The sequence below is a fragment of the Pogoniulus pusillus genome, chromosome 17 (assembly GCF_015220805.1).
Source record: "Pogoniulus pusillus isolate bPogPus1 chromosome 17, bPogPus1.pri, whole genome shotgun sequence".
In the NCBI taxonomy this organism is placed as follows: Eukaryota; Metazoa; Chordata; class Aves; order Piciformes; family Lybiidae; genus Pogoniulus; species Pogoniulus pusillus.
In genome coordinates, this window is record NC_087280.1 from 13,782,603 (window position 1) to 13,800,554 (window position 17,952).

The 17,952-nt window shown below is 45.3% G+C and overlaps 2 protein-coding genes across 5 annotated transcripts in view; one reads left to right on the forward strand and one right to left on the reverse strand.

The window, feature by feature from the left end:
• Positions 1 to 14,151, reverse strand: part of TP53BP1 (tumor protein p53 binding protein 1) — a 37,419-nt gene extending 23,268 nt beyond the window's left edge. For 2 of the 4 annotated variants that reach the window (XM_064157745.1, XM_064157748.1), the window contains exons 1-7: positions 3,793 to 3,975; positions 3,653 to 3,722; positions 3,493 to 3,580; positions 3,166 to 3,251; positions 2,377 to 2,535; positions 1,886 to 1,949; positions 868 to 1,013 (exon numbers count right to left, since the gene is read on the reverse strand). In XM_064157745.1, the coding sequence (XP_064013815.1) occupies positions 868 to 1,013; positions 1,886 to 1,949; positions 2,377 to 2,535; positions 3,166 to 3,251; positions 3,493 to 3,580; positions 3,653 to 3,722; positions 3,793 to 3,966 (787 nt within the window). In that variant the 5' untranslated portion in view covers positions 3,967 to 3,975. Of the gene's footprint in view, positions 1 to 867; positions 1,014 to 1,885; positions 1,950 to 2,376; positions 2,536 to 3,165; positions 3,252 to 3,492; positions 3,581 to 3,652; positions 3,723 to 3,792; positions 3,976 to 13,159; positions 13,253 to 14,132 lie in introns of those variants that run through there. The other 2 variants (XM_064157747.1, XM_064157746.1) reach the window with 2 other exon arrangements.
• Positions 14,152 to 17,673: 3,522 nt separating this feature from the next.
• The window catches only part of MAP1A (microtubule associated protein 1A), a 54,386-nt gene continuing 54,107 nt past the window's right edge, over positions 17,674 to 17,952 (forward strand). Inside the window, exon 1 of the mRNA XM_064157754.1 lies at positions 17,674 to 17,821. Within this exon, the coding sequence (XP_064013824.1) occupies positions 17,692 to 17,821 (130 nt within the window). The 5' untranslated portion in view covers positions 17,674 to 17,691. The remainder of the gene's footprint in view (positions 17,822 to 17,952) is intronic.

Consider the following 17,952-nt stretch of genomic DNA (forward strand, 5'->3'; position numbering starts at 1 on the left):
GACACCTTGCATTGACCTCTGCGTGGGTAGAAGGCTGTCACTAAACCTTCCAGATTCAAAGAGTTTAAGCACAAGATGATGCCAGTACAGACACAGGTGTACAAAACTGAACAAAAGTCATAAGGAGTTATTTAGCTCATGCTTTATAAACTGTGACAAAGCTCCTCTCAAAACTTAATTTTCTGGGCCTTTCACTATAAAGATTGGTAAAACCCTTCTGATTTCTTTATTAGCCTCTTAGTTGCGAGTATAAAAACAAGACATCCTTGTAGTAAGAGATATAGTGATGACCACTCTTCCTATTTCATATGTTCTCTTCTCTTACAGGAAAAGAACATTAACCTAGATGACAAACAAAACCGACTAAAATTGTGGTACAAAGATTTTGATTTCAGGATCCTGTTTTCTCCCAAACAGGAAAGTCAACTTGGAGTTGGGTGGCATGCCAACGTAACCCAGCATAAGAAAGTCTGCAGTATTTGCCTACACTACTTATCCACACTTCAGATTGCATGTCACTGCAAAGGCTGAGCATTCATCTTGCCAGTTTCAGAGGAGCGTAAAAGGGTTGGGGATTTTTGCTTGTTTTGGTCTTCAAGAGGCACAGAAAGGAAGGAAATTAAATGTATGTAACAAGCCAGTGTAACTGTTCTAACACAAAGTAATGCTTAGACATTGTTCCATAGTATAGTGAAAGAGGTTATGGCCTTTTGTTTCCAAGGCACTGCCTATTTTAGCAGAAATTACGTGAAAGATGCGCACAGCACTCTGCATCCTGAAACACTATGTGACTACAAATATCAAGCAGGGATGAGGATTACAACAATCTTTGAGATGGACATTTTGGCTCTGCATGTCTATTGTTACCTATTGCATTACTCTCAGGAAACATCTCTTCTTGACTTGACAAGACATCCAACTCCTCATGACCAGAATCAAGGGATTTCTCAGTTTTAGTGGGGTCACAGATGGGCATTTGTTTCTTGGTATGCTCATCTGCTTCCTTCGGAGTTCTGGAAAGGCAAGACACAGTCAGTGACCTGAGAAATTCAAAGTCTTGAGTAACACTGCAACACTGCAAAGGAAATTTATCAGCACAGATGAAAGCCATTCACTTAGGTGTACTACAGGGAAGAAGAAAGGAGAAAAAAGAGAGAAAAACAAAGAGCAGCCTGACAAAACAACATGCTCATCCTTGACAAGTCAGATCAGTAGAAAACAATTCTGAAAATGCAAGTGATGTTTCAATGGAATGCAGATTGTTCTGCTGACTTCTAGTCAATGTGGATACTAGGAATTCTGTTTCACCTTCTTTTAAATGCTATTTTGTAGCAGAACATGACAATATAAGATGAGCTAATTATTAGTCTCTCTGCCAGAAAGGATAGTTTTCAAGAAACCAAAGTTTCACATTCACAAATAATTAAAACTACAAAGTCTGCAATGGCAAACACTCAAAAGCATCCCAGCATCACTTAGCATCCAAATTTCTCCTGTGAGGCCAAAGCCTGTGCTGAAATGATTAAACTATCTTAAAATAACTTCTATGACTTAAACTGAGTGATTACTTTTAATATATTTCAAGTGCTTAAGAAAATTACTAATATATTTTATTATCCAGTGCATTCTCCCTTGAAAATAAACCTGTTGATGTCTTTGTGCTTAATTAAGAGTTGGACACGACCTCCTTTCTCAGCTAGGAATGACAAAAGCACTCCATTGTCAGCACTGCTGCAAAAAAGGTCTCATCATTACTTCATCTTTCCTGTCTCTCTTTTGCCTTGAAGTCTGAGCCCTCCTACCTCAAAAAAACTAGTTAAAAAAAGATGCAAATTTACTTCTACAAGGTGGGCAAGAGACCTACAAAGAATATGGACTGGTTTACCTTTCAGAGTTCTCTGGCTGGCCTTCCAAACCAGCATGTACTTCTGTGCTGTCCCCATGTAGTTCTGGCAAAACAAAAAATAAAACAAAGAACAAAAGTGATTTGTTACTCATATACCAAAAGAAGTGCAGTTCTGTAAACTACAGATACTAGGATGAGATTTATATGGGGAAAAAATATTAAAAATCTTGAACTATCAGTGATAACAACAACAAAAAGGACCAAATGAGGTTTTTAACAGGAAGGGAATCCAATATCAGATTGTCTGCATATTCTAGAAACAAATTAGGAAAGTGAGGTGCACAAACCAATGACAGCATTCGGATGGCTACAAGAAAAGAAATGACCTAGTCCAGAGGAAAGAGAAGGCAATTCTTTTCTTCAACTACCAGTGAGCTATCAACAGCATTTTCTATTTAAGAAATGTAACATCTATAATAAAAAGGAAACAGAAAGAAATGACAGAGCAACAAAACGACATTCTTACATACCATCTTCAGTATCCTTCTTCACGAGTTTGGAAGAAGGGACAGCAGCTCCAGGGTGAAACTGATGCCTAGCATCTTCTTCATTGGGTATGAAGTCACTCTCAAAGTCCTGGCTCTGTGAGAGCTCTAGAACTCCAAACTGCAGCTGTGACATGCCTGTGTCTAATAACAAACATCCACTACTAATATATATATATACACACCAAAAAAACTCACTATAAAAGTCTAAGAGCCATCTACCACTTTACAGGGGATAAAGACACAGCCTTTAAGAAGAAAAGTATGTAGGCTACTGCTGAAACTGAAGAAACCCTCAAGAGTCTGATTTCAGCTATACTAATTAAAAATATGGTAAGAGAGCAGGGAGAGCAGCAGAAACTGGTGTTAATCGGCAAGGTCTTATGCAACACCATTAGGAACTGAAGATTTGGATTCCATGATGATAAAACAATTCTGACAACGCATAGCCTGTAAATGAAAGTCTGATAATAATCATCACGCCAGAAATTATTTGCCACAAAAAGGCTTCATCTCCTGATGCCCATGACACATCCATGCCTCCTCTAAGCCATTTCCTGACGCCAAGATCCTCATTAACAATGATATGAAGTCGCGGGGTTCTTTATCACGAAAACACATAGATCAACCTTCGGAAAAAAAGATGCCAATTTCTGACCTATTATTACCAGCACAACTACCCCTAGAGCAACAAAGGAGGCAGCTCAACTGAAAAACTGCACAGATGCCTGCCGATTCACAGCCCCATGCAGGCATCTGAAATGAAATAGTCACCTTCTACACAGGGCGAAGTAGCACCGTCCTCTGTAGCACCGTCCTCTGCATCACCTTCACCTCTTTCTCCAGCCTTCCCAAGGGCACTGCAACAGAGAGACTCGCATCGTCTCGGCGTTTCCCGATGGCTGCTTTCTCATAGCCAGCAGCGTTCCCAGAGGCTGCCTGGCAGCCGCAGCACCTGAGTGAGCACTCCTCAGCCCTCCGAGCCGCGCATCCCGGAACAACGCGGGGCCGGGCGCGGTCGCAGCCACCACTGAGCCCGTATTTTAAACCCATCCTTGGCGCCACGGCGCCTCGCCCTCGTACGGTTCCGAGCCCCCGCACCTGTTCTCCCCGCCGGGCGGTTGGACTTCCTCAGCGACAACGTCCTGCGGGCCAGCGACGTCCGGGCGGGCAGGGCTCTCCATTGGCTCTGCAAACACAGCATCGTTAGCACAACGGCGCCCCCAGGCCGGGCAAGCCGCAACCCCCGCCCAGCTCTTACCTGCGAGTCGTTCCCGGGCCGTCCCGCCACCCGCGGATGCCCGTCTGCCGGCCGGACCACAGACGACTTCCTGCAAGACAGACGCGTCAGCGCCGGGCAGAGTCGGACCGGGCCGCACGGGCACCGCGCCGAGTGCTCACCAGCACCGGGCTGGGGCTCTGCCGGGCCGGCAGCCGCCGGGCCAGCACGCCGAGGCAGGCCTGCTCCTCGTCCTCCAGCGAGACGGCGGCCTCGGGCTGCGAGTCCTCCACGATGAGAAGGGGTGTGGCCTGCTGCGAGAAGCCCAGGTCCAGCTGGCTGCCGCTGCGCTCCATGCAGCGGGCCGCGGCAGCCGGGGCCCCGGCGAAGAACAGCCGCGGCCCTACGGCTCCCGCCCGCCGGCCGGCCCGCCCCTCCGCACCACGCTTCCCGCGGCCGCCATCGCGCCGCGCGCCGATTGGCAGCCGCTGCTGCCAGGGAGACGCCGGCCCGGGCCCGCCTGCCGCTCGGCGCGGGAGAGCTGGGAGGCCCCCGAGAGGGGCCGGCGGCGCGGCACCGGGCTCGGCCCCGGAGCGCAGCCCCACGGAGCGGTAATGGCGGTGGGTTTGCGGCTCTCTCGTCCACCGCGTTTCCTTCAGCAAAAGGGGATGCCTGCGCGGCCTCTCCGTAAGATGCCGGGGAGAGAGAAAACGGCCCCGTGACCTCCGCTCCGAACCGCGCCGGGGCCTCCGGTCATGGCTCGCTCGAGGACAAATGCAGCGACTGTGGCTGGCGCAGGAGGCAGGCCGAGGGGGTTCGAGCCAAGGGCAGTTCCCGGCCAAGAAGAGGACTCCAGGACAAAAGGTTCAGCACAGTGCCCTACCGACCCCTTTTCACCAACAGTACCAAATGCTCCAGCTCTGCCGCTAAACCGAACACGGCTGCTCTCAGGCAAAATCGAGTGGGTTAAATCTCCAGGCATTATAAGAAAGTGAAATCTGCTTAGTGACCGTTACTGAAGATGCCCTGGGCACAAATGGTGATAGTATTTTTTCAGCATTAAAATTTTTGCCTAAAACCTGGTTATAACAGACCAATTTAAATCTGCCACTGTATCTCTCTCTATTTTTATAGTTGCCAACTCTATATATTTTTATTTTAAAACGTTTGGTAGAACCAAAATGTAGAAATCTGAAAACAAACAAACAAACAAACCTGCCCTGGTATTATGCAAAGTTATAGGCAAAAAGGTTGTGCATAGTGAAACACTGTGCATAAGAGCTTGTGATAACAAATTCTGTGTGTAATGTGAAACCCAAGTTTGCACACGCATGGTAAGAACATCAATCAGGCTATAAATATTTAGAATTCCTGAACAGGATGCTGTAGTGCTTAGTGGTTCTGCTTCCAGATGTTCCTTTAGCATACAGTAAACAGTACTACTGGAAAGCTTTTCTGGTTTCAAAAATACATAGAATGCATACTGCCTGAAATTTGCCCCAAAGTGAAAGAACTCCACAAGGACTACAACTGCTAAATTCTTCTTTTGAAAGATTAGATTTTTCATAGGCTTTTGCTTGATGTCTGAAGGAGCTAGATGTCACATACACAGAATATTTTCTAGGGAACTGAAAAGAAGATTGGGGTAGTGATGGAACAGTTGCCAGTCTGTGCTCCTTGAGTATCTCCAAAGTTTTAGAACAGGCTCTTGAAGTTTGTTCAGTCCCCTTCAAGCAGAATTCTGCTTCCATCAGAATGAAAGCATTTCAAATAGTCTTCCTTGATGTTTAGTCTCAAAATCAAATGAAAGATAGAATTTGTCTTTTATTTATTGGCAAAATAGAAAGTAAAGCAGTCTTCTAAGCACAACTACAGCATGGGCCCTCTTTTTTTAAGCAAGCAGTCCACCACTAATCCTTGCTAGACTTACTAGTGGATTTCCAAGTGTCTTCCCCTTTAGCGTCTAGGAATAAGCTCCTTATCAACAGAACATTAAACAACTATCTCCTTCCTCACAGCATTGAGATGCTTGGAAGTGTCCAGAGAAGGGCAACAAAGCTGGTGAGGGGGCTAGAGCACAAGTCCTTTGAGGAGAGGCTGAGGGAGCTGGGGTTGTTCAGATTGAAGAGGAGGCTCAGGGGAGACCTTATCTGTCTCTACAACTGCCTGAAAGGAGGCTGTAGCCAGGTGGGGGTTGGTCTCTTCTGCCAGGCAGACAGTGACTGAACAAGAGGACACAGTCTCAAACTTCTCTGGAGCAGGTGGAGCAGGTTTAGGCTGGATGTTAGGAAGAAGTTCTTCACAGAGTGATCGGCCAATGGAATGGGCTGCCCTCGGAGGTGGTGAAGTCACCATCCCTGGAGGTGTTTAAAACCAAACTGGATGAGGCACTTAGTGCCACGGTTTAGTTAATAGAAGAGTTAGGTGATAGGTTGGACTCAATGATCTTTAAGGTCTTCTCCAACCTGATTAATTCTGTGTTTCTGTGATCCTGCCAGCAGCATTTCTTTATTAGCCTCTTAGAGAATACCTGTCTTCCTGAGTGATTTTTAAATGCCTACCTAAGCCAAGTCCTTCTCTGCTAACCAGGAAAAAAAAAAAAAAAAAAAAGAAAAGGACATTTGTGTTTATAACAAGAGAATTACATGCAAGTGGGCAGACATTGGGCAAGCATAAAGTATCCCTGGGAAGAAAATTCGGGAGCAGGAAAACAAAGACTGGATTTTGAGAAGCAGGTATCAAAAAAAACCCCAGAGAACTAGTAAGATGGCAGCTTCTTTACTAAAGGCACAAGTGCAAACTATCTTAATGCAAATGAAGAACAAGAAATGTAAGAGGAAAAGGTGGTTTGATTCAGGCGTGATAAGAAAACAGAAGAAGGGAAACAAGGAAATCTGAACTATCAGCTTTCTTAACGGATCAGTGTAAAAGAACTGCAGGAGTATGAAAGGGCAAAAATTACAACAGCTGGAGACACCATAAGCAACAAGAAAACTATCTATAGACTATGGGAATGACACATTTTAGCTCAGTATTGATGAAACAGTGGGTACATCTAGGTGTACACGGTACATAAGATAAATGGAAGTGTGAACGGAAGGAATGCAGGTGTAGGTCTGACGTAATTAACCAATGTAGTGTGCATGGGTAGTAAAGGGTGTGATCTGAAGACTATCTGTAGATTGCCACATGAATAGAACAGAAGTGTATATAAGAAAAATACATTGTGCAAATAAATGTCTTCATGGGAGAAAAGCCTTCTGGAGTCCATGCCTGATGCTGCCCCAACAAAATGCTACAAATGAGGAACCCTGATGTGGTGGTCTTAATACTGTGGAGAAGAGAGTGGCCCAGTAGCAAGCCCAGTTGAACTAAATAATACAGCGGTCCAGAGAGCTGTTAAATTGTGTGACACTTTAAATGCCTCTACAGTTTCGAGAGAAGTGAGCAGCTGGGAACTTTAGCAATCATGGGTCAATATATGACCAAGGAACATAAATGTATCTTGAGCAGTTTTCCTCACTGCGTGGCAGTTGAAATTGTGGGTCTGCCATCACCACTGCTACAGAAGAAATGATGCCACAGCACTTGGCACCCCCTACAAATTTCTTTTGAATGCCTTGGGACTGGTTCTTGGGACTCGAAAGTATCTATGATTAGCTTGTCCTTGTTTGTTATTCCTGATCTACCTCTCGGGGTCCGACTCTTTTACCTCCCTGACCCTCTGTTTCATTATGGCTTGAGGACAGCGACTGTGCGTTTACTCAGCCATGTACGGAGCTGGCTCCCAGCTGGCTGCTGCTGACTGTCCATGGGACCTGCAGGGCTGCAAACCTGCCTGTCCAAGATTGGCTGCGGCAGCGCTTGCCGAAGAAGCCGAGCCGGACGGGGCGAAGCAGCTGGAAGCATCAGGAAGAGGAGCAGTGTTCAGCGTCAGGTCGGCAGCATGTTACCATGGAGATGAAGAAGGTAGCGCTGGTAGCCATGCCGCCGCTGCTGCTGTGGTACAGGATTGGACCTCAATACTCTGTACTTGGACTGAAGGAAAGGGCCGGCATCGACTGCAGCAAAGTCAAGTTTCGCAGGCTCAAGGACATCGAGAGATTCTTGATTTAAGTAAAGAACTTGCTCAGTAGGCATTAAGCCAAGTTCTCGACTTAAGCGAGCCTACAGTTTCTTTTTACCTCGATAAAGCAAGGTCCCAAACAACACCTTTTAAAACGGGTAGATCAGTTAAAAGACACTGCTATCTCTTGGAGATGTTATTTTGGATGTGTTTGTGGTACCACACAGAAAGGCTGGCATTTGAGAGGGCTGTTTTCATGCTAATTGATAGGAATTGTAGCATTAAGTTCTTTAGGTATCACCAGCTGTTTGCTGCTTTGGAGAAAAAAAGAAGGGGGGGGGGGGGGGGGGGGGGGGGGAGGGTGAAGCAGCAGCAGGTAGTTTCCTCCTACTGCAGGGGAGAGGAGAGGCCGCTGGGGACCTCCAGATAAAAACATTATAACTTTTATGTAACTATTCTGCTATGTTGAAATGGCTGGAGAAAAGGAGTGCATCTAATCAGGCAATGTTAAGTAGTATCTTTTGTTTTGTTAAAGGCAAACTCAGGTTTTCTCCCTCGATGTGTGAAGGGAGAAGCTGAAGAAGCCTAAGCTAAGTGTTAATTGCCCTAACTAAAATATGAAGACCTTGAGATAATTAGGAGAACTGTGAAATCCTTTGATAATATTTAAACAGGGAAGTATAATAAGGTGTGGAAGAAATAGCCACTGAATATTTAAGTTTTAAGACATTCAAAATGTTTAAATTTTATGCAAGTTTAAGTGTTAAGTTTAAGTTCTAAGTGTTAAGTTGTAAGGAATGTCAAGATATTTAAGTTTAATGTTAGGAATTTAAAGATGTTAAATCTAAAGATGTTAAGGTTAAGTTTTAAGGAATTTAAAGATGTTAATGTTAAGATATTTAAGTATGCTGTATGTGATATGTTTTTCTGTCTGCCTTGCCTCAGGAAAATTTACATTTGAATGCAAACGCATACAATGGACAAGAAAAATCAGTGTACCTGAAGCACAAGTGAACTTTCTCTTAGAGCAGCAAGCATTTCACCTGGAATTGGAAATCAACTGCAGAACTCTTTCCCAGATGGTAACAGAACCTAAGAGCTTTTCTGGAATTGGTGCTACCAACTGAATTTCTTTGTCTGCTTTAACACACAAAGGAGCAGCAGTTTGCTGATATTATATGTTCTAGAACTGGAGAATAGTCACTGACTATCACTCCTGAGTGGAAAAAGCTTCAGATAAGGAACTGAGCAATATCTGTCTTGTGTAGAACACCTCCAAACACCTGTACAATCCCACAAACAACAGGATGCTTAGCCTGATACTGCTTTATTTCTGTATGTAGTGAAGGAGCACTCTGTTTGATTACTGTTTGTTCCTAACATCTGCTTTGTGTACATGAAGAAGATTTTGTCTTTTGAAAAGTAATGATGGGGGTAACTGTAGCATTTGCATGTTGAACTTTTGAAGGCAGTTACCAGAACACACAGTACCTGTGCCTGATAAACTTGTCCTGGAAGTAAGACTTTACTGGATATTTTAATTTAAGTTCTAATTTGTATAGTAGTTTTAAGCTCTTTCTAGGCAGACTGATTGGAAGATTTAAAATCCATGATTCAGTCAAATGTTGTTTCTTATAACTGAAAATGCTGGTTTACTTCATAGAAATATGGAGTGTATCAAGTGCTCATATAGCTATTGGATTAGTTATTTTACAAAGGAGTAATTCTGTATAATTGTTATTACATAATTGTTTAACCTTTTGTTAGCAACATTGAAAAAAATAGATTAATGGCTAAGCAGATGAACTAATGGAATTGTTTTGGCTTATTATTAGAGATTCTATTATGCATGTTATTTTATGTGGAATATGGTAACAGAAATTGTTGGGGTTTGTTATTTCTTATTGTAATCCTTTTGTGTATCACTTTTTGTCTACTATTGGTTGCCATACCTTTTGATGTATTAATTCTATAGATGTAACCATGCATTATGATCTGTAGTTGTAATTGATGGAAAGAAGTTCTATTGTATTTTAACTACCTTTTCTAAGTGATAAAGAAAATTATATAGTATGGCTGTCAAAGGTATAAGCTACTTTTCTGGTCTATTTTTTGTAAGTGTTTTGGTTTGAACATTATATTATTGAGGGCATGCTTTGCCCATCACCTGGAATATCTATGGGTCCTATGCAACAGAATGTAAGTGAGCAGAGCTGCTGACACAACATGGTAATCAATCATAAATGCAAATATCCACTAAAAAAATTATGCCTTGCTGTCTCAAAGTCTGGGCTATGCTCCACCACTGTGTAAGTAGAAAATTAATCAACTATCTTTTTAAAACATAAAAAAGGGGGAAATATGGGAATGACATATTTCAGCTCAGTATTGACGAAACAATGAGTACATCTAGATGTAAATGGTACATAAGAGAAATGGAAGTGTGAACGGAAGGAACGCAGTTGTAGATGTGATGTAATTAACCAATATAATTAGTATGCATGGGTAGTAAAGAGTGTGATCTGAAGACTATCTGTGGATTGCCATATGAACAAAACTGGAAGCGTATACATAAGTTGTGCAAATAAATGTCTTCACTTGGAAAAAACTGGGGAGTCCATGCCACCAAATGCTACAATAGACATACTAGTAGGAAAACATCCATCCTAAGGATTGCTGCTCTGCTGTTCTAAGGGACCACTACCAGACAGCTCATGTCAAGAAGGCAGAAGCATTTAGTATTCTCTAAAAAGATTAACAGCAAATGTAAGCTAGCTCAGTTAAACAAGAATGACAAGGGCAGGATTTCAGCCTTGAAACAAGGCTGAAACAGGTTTTAAAGAGTGCTTATTTGGGGCAGATGTTTCAAGAACTGTTGTTTCCAGAATCCTTCCCCAAATATGTTGTCTTAGAAGTATTAAGTTTCTTTTAAAAGGCTCATGGAGGATAATGAGGTATCTGAAGACCAGAAGTGGTAAATGTGCCAGTCACACTCAAAATTCCTGCCAAATCCTTCAAACTTTGATAACAAATCATCAAATTACCAATTTGTATGTAGAAGATAATAAGAAGTTAGCAGACAGCACAGATTTGTAAAGATAAGGCACGTAACATTGATCTGATTTCTTCTCATGTCACAGCAACAGGCCTCATGTACAGAAAAGAAGTAGCAGAGTAACAGCTTTAGTAAGATTTTTAGCAGTATTTGTATGGGGTTCTCATAAGCAAACAAGCGAAGAACAGTTTCTGTTTAACATCCAACCTAGAAAGTAATGACCATCAGCTCTATGATACGTCAAAACAGGCATGTTTGAGTGAGGGCACATCATTAATGTGCTATTCTGTTCACTGTTTGCTTTCATCACCTTGGTCACAAGTACAATTACCAAACCCATGAGCAACCTGAAACTGAGAGGAGCTACAAGTCCTATATGAGAAACTGTAATGTAAGATTTTTTTTTTAAAATGTTCTGAAAACATAGAACAGTGCAGGCAAAAGCAGTATTCTACAAGAGGAAATTTAGTATGGGGCTGCTAGCATGGCATTGCTGTAAAATAAAGCACTTGAGGGTCATGGTACCTGACAAAACTAATCATGAGTCAGTGTCATGCTGCTGCCACAGAAAAAGGTGCAAACAGCAAGCATTACACTAACGTGTAGCATGCATATGTTAGGTATGTGAAATGATCCCTGTGCACTATATCAGCAAAGCCTAAGGTAAGTGCTACTTCCAGTGAGAAGACAGCAAAGGAACTGTCTCTATCACAGCAGTCTTCAAGTGGAAAAAAAAAAAAAAAGTGAGTGGCAATTTAGTTTCCATATTTGCAGTTTAGAGGACAGCTCTGAATTTGTTTGTATGCACTGCAAATAGGTTTGAAGTAAGATAAAGCAAACATAAGCAAAAAAATATTTTCAAAGTAAGCCAATGAATCTCTGAAGATTATGCAGTCTCTAACATTTAAGACTTCCTTTTTTCCAAAGTAGTATCAAACAGATGTAGTTGATCTTGGTCTGAATCAGGAAACTGGACTAGGTCATCTCCAAGTTTCTCTTTCTGCAGTTCAATACTTTTCCATGAGCTTGGGTAGCACCAAAATCGAGAGCTAAGTCCAGGTAGTCAAATTAGTAAATGCGAAATCTGCTTAAGTTTCAGAGCCAACTGCATATTTTCTGTGTTATATTTGTAATCGTTTTCTTTTTTGTTCCTACCTTTTTTAAATGCAATGAAAAAAGCAGCCTGCTTTCTTTATAGTACACAACTCTTTGATCTAAATATCCCCTCTCAGTTTGGTGACTGCCTTTCTTCTGAGTCTCATGAGACATTACAAATAGGGTGTGGTTACCTTCACGTAAGTAAGAAAAGAGCAAAATTAATCTTTGTTTCCTTTTCCTTCCAGTAACATATGTCCAGCACCAGATCCTCAATGAACAAAGGTAGGAAGGCTGTTTTTTCATATTTGGATTATTCCTTTCTGAATGTCTTGTATCTTATAGATTAAAGTTGACTTTGTTCTGAATACTCCTTTCCACTATAGTCTATGAACTAGGATGGGAAACTGAGAAACAGGACTCAGAGTATTCATTCTCATTTCCTTCACTGTGAACCTGTTTCTGTGTCTCTGTGCAGCCCCCGGCCCCATCTTCAAACAGTGGGAATTAGATACCCGAGCTATGATAGCTAACAATATAGCTAAAGCTACTGAAGAATTGCTACTTGTCTTTGAAAATCTAGGTTTAAGTATTGTACTGTATTACTACAATTGTTATTCCTTTCATTTGGGACACATGTAAAAGCTGCCTGGCCAATTTCTGTGTGCATTATCTTCTACAGTCTGAAAGAAGTACTGCACAGTGCTCACCGTTCTCGGTGCCTTTGAGTCCAGTGGCAGTAAGAGCGCCAGGCGCGCCACCGACCAACAGACAGGAATGCGAAGTGCCTGGAGGAGCCGAGAGGAGCCCCATCTCTGCCCTTGCCTCTGCTTGCAGCCGGCCCGAGGCGGCGGCAGAGCGACTGCGGACACCCGCGCTTGCACCTCCTTGGTTCTGCCGCTCACAGCGAGCCCAGGACCCCTCATCCTCGCGGCACTACGACGCCTTTGAACGCCTCGGCCACCGCCGGCAGCGCGGCCAGTGCACCCCGCGCAGAGCGCGCCGCACCCGCGCTGCTCCCGGGCTGTGCTCCGGCGCCGCTGCGAGGCCCACAGCCCCGCTCCGCCCCACCAAGGCAGCCGTGCCTCGGCGCCGTCCCCGAACTCCCCGGGCAGGCCCTGCGCGACGCCCCAGCCCGCAATGGTAAGGCAGGGTTGTGAGGCTGACCGGCCCCCGCGATGCCCCTAAGTTCCCACAGCCCGGCCGCGGGGATGCCCCGCCGGCTCTACCGGCCAGTCGGCACCGCCCTGGCCGCTTCCCGGGCCGGTCTCCGCCGAGCGGAGCACAACAGACAAAGCGGCTACGGGCAGGGGTAGGCCCCGGCCCGCTTTACCTGGTCTCAGCCGAGAGCCGGCGAGCAGGGCCAAAACCACTGCTCCAGGCGGAGGAACGGGCGCCCAAGCCACACCACCGCCCGCGGCCAGGCCCACCCTGCTGACATCAAGCGGGCGGCGACGCGCAGGGTCCCGCCCGCCGTCCGCCCTGCCCCGCCCCTAGGGGTCTGGCGGCACCGCGCCAGGGCCGGGGTCCGGGGATGGCGCCGTACAGAGCGTCCGAGGCACCTCTGACCTGGAGCGGGAAGCCGGGCAGAGCTGCTGGGCTGGCCGCAGCGCAGGGGACCGGCCGGTCCCAGATCCTCCAAGGCCCACCCCAACTCCCCCCGAGGAGCGGGGGCTCATGGCGCTTCAAGAGCAGTGGGTGCTGTGGTGTCAGAGAAGACCAGCGCCTGTAGTAGTTTAATTAGATAGGCATAACGGACGCGAAAGACACGGGTTAGCCTTCAAGTTTGAGACTTTTCCCCCCGTTTGACATGTCTGTGATATCATAGCTTCTCATAGATGAAAACAACTAAAAAAGACACTGTGAATTCCACAAAAGCTATACAAGAAAGTGTTACAAAGAAATTTGGGGGGCATAACTAGAAGGAATGTCCTCTTTAAGGAGGCACAGGCTTTTATCACAGGCATCCCTACTCCATAAACTTCAGAAATAACATTAAATTTTGCCTTCAGACTTGGTACATGTCTGGCCACTGGAGACCGTCTTTGAGAACTTGTCTGGTCTAATGATTAGAAATCTCTTCCTAACTTAATAAGGAAAAGAAAATGCATAGACTTTAGAGGCAAGATCCTAGGATTACAGAGATGCTGTTTGCCACTCTAGGGAGAAAATCCGTACAACCAAATCTCAGTTGCAGTTGAAGCTGACAGCACTGTGGCAAGTAACAAAAAAGGCTTTTGAAAGTATAGTAACAGCAAAAGAAACACAAAGAAAACATTGGTTCATTACTTGATGAAGTTGCTCACCTCATAAATCAGGATTCATCCCAGGGAATTGAAAGAGTTTGTCCATGTTATTGTGAGACTTGTTTCAGTTAATTATCAACAGTCTTGGGAATCTGGAGAAGTCCCAGATGACTGGAAGCTAACAAACATCATTCCTATTTTCAAGAAGTACAAGAAAGAGATTCAGGTGATTACTTGTTGATTTCAATTTGGTAAAATTACAGAGAAGCTTATTGTAAGAGTTAAAAACAATGCAGCCGCTGGTCTAAGCCAGTGTGGGTCTGCTGGGAGGGGTGTATGTTATACCCTTGTGTGGCAAGGTTGTCAGCCCAGTGGATGGAGGGAAGGCAGTAGATAGGAGGGAAGGCAGTGGATAGAAGGAATGTGGAAACAAAGAGGTGAGAATTCTGGCCACTTTTTGTTTAGTATTTAATTAATTAAAAATCACATTGGCTTCAAAGAGAGATTGTTGTACCAGTATGAATTTGTCTAATAGATAGCTATTTTTACTCCAGAGCTCTAGATCACCGGAAATGACATGATAAATTTATATGATCATTCCATTTAGATCCTAGCATTGATCAGAGACACTGTTGTTCCAAACTGCACAGGAGATACTCTGTCTTGCAACACTTCCTGTAAGACACAAGTGGGAGGAATAGTAGTAGTCTGATAGATCACCCCTGGGGTTACATACGTGGTTTGCTCAAAGTGAAGGAATTAGCCCTCTGTTCCTCTATCTTAAAACATGTCCTGGAATTGATAGTATAAATGGCCATCCACCTCTGCATAGAAGCATCCTCAATGTTGGATTTTTCTGATTCACCTGAGGATAGCTGTGTTCATCACAGGAGAGATCAAGACCTGAACAAAATCCTTTTAGGCAGTCACTATTTCCCCCCGCTTCTTAGTAATGTCACAGACAAAATGACATTACATTTTACCTCTGTTAAAGGCATTATCCTCATTCAGATACTGCTGTAGATCTCTGGTTCCTGGAAGTATTTTCATTTGTATCAACATTTTTAGCTGTGGAACAGGAAATCATCATTCCATTAGCCTGGATTTCAGGACTGAGATACTAAAATTGTGCAGATTGTCCTTCCTGTGATATTATGAAGATTCCTTTTAGGCTATTTTGAGTCAACTTTTAAAATCCATTTTTAGAATGGTCATTTACCTGTGATTCATCATCCTTCTCTGCTCAGAGGTAACCCTTTTGTCTGCTTTTACCACCTCTCATTCTGTGATGTTCGGTATGACCTCTAATACCTGCCATCAGCCCAGTCAGCTTCATTGGGGAACGAGCTACTGCTGCAGTGCATGAAAGCAGAAACTTACACCATAACTGCTATACAGATCTATTATGTGGATCCAGAGTGTGAATTTACAGTGAAAAGGAGGATTTTGCCTCATTTTCCTGCCTTAAACAGTCCACACACACTACTGCTCAAGCCATTCTAATTCTGCCATGACCACTGACAGCTATGATTTAGATCAGAAAGCAACAGAGGTATAATTTCTGATTTCACAATAGAATTATCTTTTGATAGTACAGTAGAAGCACACAAATAGATCACATAGTGAAATCCCATCTCTTAACTGTAAACAGTCTTCCCTAGAGGTTCTAGTCTCTGTGGTACAGCACTGTGCCTGGATACTCATTTTAGGCTTTCACTCCAGTTTGCATGTCTCCTGTTTCATTTCTCTTTGGCAGAAAGCCAGCTGGAGGAGCGTCTCTGCACTGCAGTGAAAAGCTGCAGCTCTGCAAAGCTACCATGTCAAAAATAAGCAGCAAGTATTAAGACTGAGTCACTTTAAAACCAAAGGTATTTCTACCAGCTGGTAAAATATCTGAAAATCTTTCATCCTCATGTTTTGTTGTCATATTTTCCCTCAAGATCTACAACCCCATTTGCATGACAAAATCTATTGTATGCTGGAGTTTATTTGCAGGCTTATTGCTTTATCCACACATATACCCTGTTTCAGTGCAGTCCTCAGACAAACCAAATGAATGCTATTATGAAGGTTACAACACAGAGAAATAAATTAATATTTCAGTGTGCTGATAATCTTGTTTACAAGGTAAATCTCAAAAATATCATAGCCAGTGATGTCAGCACGATTTAACGTGAAAAAGACTATATTGCATCTTCTGCTGACTTTTCTGTTGGAAGCTAGAGCACCGTTTGATTAAAGATCTCAGGCTAGCAAGATCAGCCGTAACGTGCAGAGATCGTTATTCTGGATTTCCCCATTTTCAAGTGGTCGACTTTGTTGCTATTACGTTCTTCCTTATGACACTAGTCGCATCTGCTTGTCAGAATCCCAGCTATCCTGACCTTATGAAGATTCAGCTGCGTCCTCACTGCAGGCGTGATGGGTGCTAAGGAACAAAAGAGGGCAGGACACTGCTTTGTTTCCCACCGAGCTTCCTAGACCTGTAGCTCCTCTCTATGGATATCTTGTGGACTGCAGGGGCAGAACCCGAGACTCTTTTGGGAAATGCTCCAGGTTAGCGCTGCCCTGGCTCATTTTACAACAGCTGGGTTGCTTTTCCAACCATCTGCATCAGGACAGGGTGGACTCCCTTTCTTTGTCAGAAAAGACATGGAGTTTTCTATCCGAAGCTACTTTCTGGTGGCTGTCCCCTGTTCGGCATGCACCAGTCTCGTGTTTTGACTTTGCTCAGCTTTTCTGCATACTGAAGTGCTTTGAAGATGGGGCTAGAACTGTTAGCGGCATGGACTTGTGTCCTGAATTAAATGCCCTCTCTGGTCACCCTGGACACCAAGAACTCTTGTCTACACAGCAGATGACAGCTCACAACAGGCAGCTAGCAAAGTTCAGTGAGATTTTTGGTTTATCTCCTGTTTCTGGAATCCAGGAAAACCCATCACTTACCGCCAGAGACCACTACATTTATCTTTAACTGAACAGGAGGGCCACCACGAAGAGATGAAGATCAAGCTGTTCTGCTTACTGCCAAGTGATGGAGCAGGCATGTAAGGGATGCTTAGGCATCGTTCGGCACTGCTGGCAGCCGTGGTTCTACCATGGGTGCTGCAGAACTCCACAGCAGGCACTTTGGGTCACTGCGCTGCAGTATCTCCACGCTCCCATCACAGGGGTGACCTGAACTCCCCTCGAGCTGCTGATTCTCCCAAAGGCCGTGAGTCCGGGCCACGGTTTGAGCACCGGAGCTTGGCGGCTGTGCCCCCTTTCCCCTAATGCAGTTAGAAGGGAGCACAGCATTGCCCAGCCGGGCCTGAGAGCCCTGTTCCAGCAGCACCGGCTGGAGCTCACCGGCAGCTTGTCTCGTTTGGGCAGCCTTGCTTCGGGGCGGGTGCGGCAGGCTGCCCGGGCCGGGGCGAAGCCGAGCCCCCTCACTCGCAGAGCGGGGCGGGGCGCAGCGGCCGCCCGAGGCCACGCCCCGTCCCGCAGGGGCGGGGACCACATGGCCAGCTCGGCCAATCGGGGGCCGGCTTGGGGCGCTTTAAGAGCCGCGCGCCAGTCGCCGCGCGCTGCAGCAGCGGCCGCCGCGGTTGCCATGGAGACCACGGCCGGACCGGTCGCTATGGAGACAGCAGCGCCTTGGCTGCCGGGCGGGCGGCGCCGGGAGCTGCGGAGGCACGCGCTGCTCGTCGTGATCGGGGAGATCGGAACGGAGTCGGAGCGCGGGGCGCTGCGCGGCGCCCTGGAGCGCGGTGAGGAACGGGGCCGCGGCGGAGGGGCCCTGGGCCGGGCAGGGGAGGAGCTGGTCTCCGAGCACCGCGAGGATGCGAGCCTGCCCGCGCTCGCTGCGTTGTCCCTGCCGCCACCCGGTCCGAAGCAGAGC